At 37.3% G+C, this 2,500-nt stretch overlaps 1 protein-coding gene across 1 annotated transcript in view; it reads left to right on the top strand.

The window, feature by feature from the left end:
- Positions 1 to 2,124: 2,124 nt before the first annotated feature.
- LOC106872147 (uncharacterized) overlaps positions 2,125 to 2,500 on the top strand; it is a 40,907-nt gene continuing 40,531 nt past the window's right edge. The window contains exon 1 of the mRNA XM_052975201.1: positions 2,125 to 2,477. Coding sequence (XP_052831161.1) covers positions 2,125 to 2,477 — 353 coding nt within the window. The remainder of the gene's footprint in view (positions 2,478 to 2,500) is intronic.

The following is a 2,500-nucleotide window of genomic DNA, read 5'->3' as shown; positions in this document are numbered from 1 at the left end:
TCAAATTTAACTTTAAATTAAAAGAGAAAAAGAAAACACAACCCACACATACATACATACATATGTACACACGTAATACATTCATACATACATATGAGCCTATGTATTTAAACAGTGGCGTTGCGTAGATTTTGATCGCTCTGCGCTGCAACCAAATTGGCCGCCTCCTTCGTTAAACACGACAAACCTTTGACTACAGCAAAAACACGTATTTCAAGTGGACACTCAATGTAGTTCCGCTCCTACGCTCCACCACGCTATCTTTTGTGTCTTACTTGTTTCAGTCTTTAGATTGCGGCCATGCTGGAGCACTATTTTGAAGTTGAAGGGTTTAGTCGAACAAATCGACGCCAGTACTTGTTCCTTTTTCTTTTCTTTTCTCTTCTTTTTTTTTATTGTTTTTTGCTGTCTCGTACTTATTCTATCAGTCTCTTTTCCAGTGACATAAACAGACCAACACCAGTTGTCAAACAGTGGTAGGGACAAACACAAGCATAAAGACCGCGTGCACGCATACGCACACATACATACATACATACATACATACATACGTATGATTTACTACATATGTGGGAAATTCTGTCTATGGGTGTGTTTGTGGAGTTGTTAGCTAACTCCTCCTACATCATTTTATCCATTTTGATGAAACTTGACATGTGAGTAGAACTCATGTCTGGAAACCTCATGGCATACTCAGGTTGTCGAAAAAAAATCGATAATAGGGCCCCTGGAAGGGATCCTTATATATATCTAATATATTTTATTTTAAAAACCAAGAGAAATAATCCATTGGCCATTGGAAGGGATCCTTATATGTAGCCAAGGGAAATAACCCATTCATTTTCCTAAATTATTTGGTAAAAATGAAATTGAGTATGCTTATTTCTTAGTATTTGAACTGGTAGAGCTATTTTCGCAATTTATCCAGTACAACCCTTAAACAAATGAATAGTATTTTCCTAAACAATAGATCAACTTATTTCGGTTATTGACTTATTCACGAATATACCAACACATTGTATGTATGTATGTATGTATGTATGTATGTATGTGTTTGAGTGTGCCTGTATGTGTATGCATGTGTGTACGTGAGAGAAACAGAGTGCAAGTTTCAATATTAAAAATTTCGTTTTTAATCGGTTTCTCTTTAACATCAGGTGAACTCGTACACATACGCCGACACAGGTACAAACACATACAACACTCCCATGGAGCCTGTACGTGAGAACTCGTATTGCTAGAAATAACGGCCAAATCTCTCTTAGCTCACAACCTTGTGGTCTTACATAATGGGACTTTAGATAATGCAGTCCCACATAACCCTTAAATAGACGGGATGGTGGTAATTCTAATGTCTTTGATCGTGTCTGCTTAGTTAATGCTGACCAAGGGTTATGTAACAACAAACGCACGCACACTCCTTCCTCCCTGCCCGACACACACTCCTCTTCATATCTTTTTCTGTCAGTCTGGTGTCTGTCAGTTCTTCCTCTCTCTCAAATATACACAAACTACTCTTTAAGTTTGTCTACCGCACTCCTATTCTTCTACATTTCCCCCCTCTTCTTCATTACTCTGTCGTTCTCTCTCTTTCTGTTTATCTGTCAATCTCTCTCTCGTACTCACCATTACACAGTCATTCCCTTCCTTTTCTCTATCTGCCTGCTGTTCTGTCTCTGCTCTGCTCACGTTGAAATCATTATTATTAGATCTAAATGAAAGACCCCTTTATACATATATATATATGTAATTCTTAAAGATTCATTATCGCGGCAGAGGAAAGAGAGAAAGAAAAAAAAAAGGCAAGCAGTTGGGTTACTATTTTCTGCTTGTTGGCATTTAGCATTCCGACGGCACCTGACGTCAGATGTAAATAAGGAATAGTAAGTTCAGTGATAAAATGGCTCCCCACCATTCTACAGCTGGTATTGCTTGTCATTTACTTCAGACTGCACCCAAAAGTTGGCTGGAAATTAGATAATATTCTTGACCGCTAGTATTTATTATACAAGGCTGATGCGAACGAAAGATACATATAGGAATAAAAAAAAAATACAACTCGAAAACAAAACAAAAAAATCGAAAACTAACAAACTGAAAACTGTTGATATTAAATGATAAAAAATGAAGAATCTATATTCTATAGTTGGGGTGGATGAAAACGCAACAGCCGAAGAAATTAAAAAATCGTATAAAAAACTGGCCAAGAAATTACATCCAGATAAAAACAAAAGCGAAGATGCCGAAGAAAAGTTTAAAGAACTTTCCAAAGCTTACGAAGTTCTAAAGAATAAAGAGAGCCGGCAAGATTATGATTTCCAGCGAAAGTACTGTCAGAAAGGAGACGAAAGTAAGCGGTTTCAAACGAAGACTACATACGACCCTCGTTCGAGAACAAGGACTTTTAGGTTCTACGATTCACCGGATCAGGATAAGAGCTATGAAAATAAAACCAACGACAACAATTTCAGTGATCAGTACCGACGCAAAGAAAGAAATG

This window comes from Octopus bimaculoides, chromosome 20 (genome assembly GCF_001194135.2).
Source record: "Octopus bimaculoides isolate UCB-OBI-ISO-001 chromosome 20, ASM119413v2, whole genome shotgun sequence".
Lineage (NCBI taxonomy): Eukaryota > Metazoa > Mollusca > Cephalopoda > Octopoda > Octopodidae > Octopus > Octopus bimaculoides.
The sequence above is the reverse complement of the archived record's forward strand: the minus strand, read 5'-3'. Positions and strand labels throughout refer to the sequence as shown.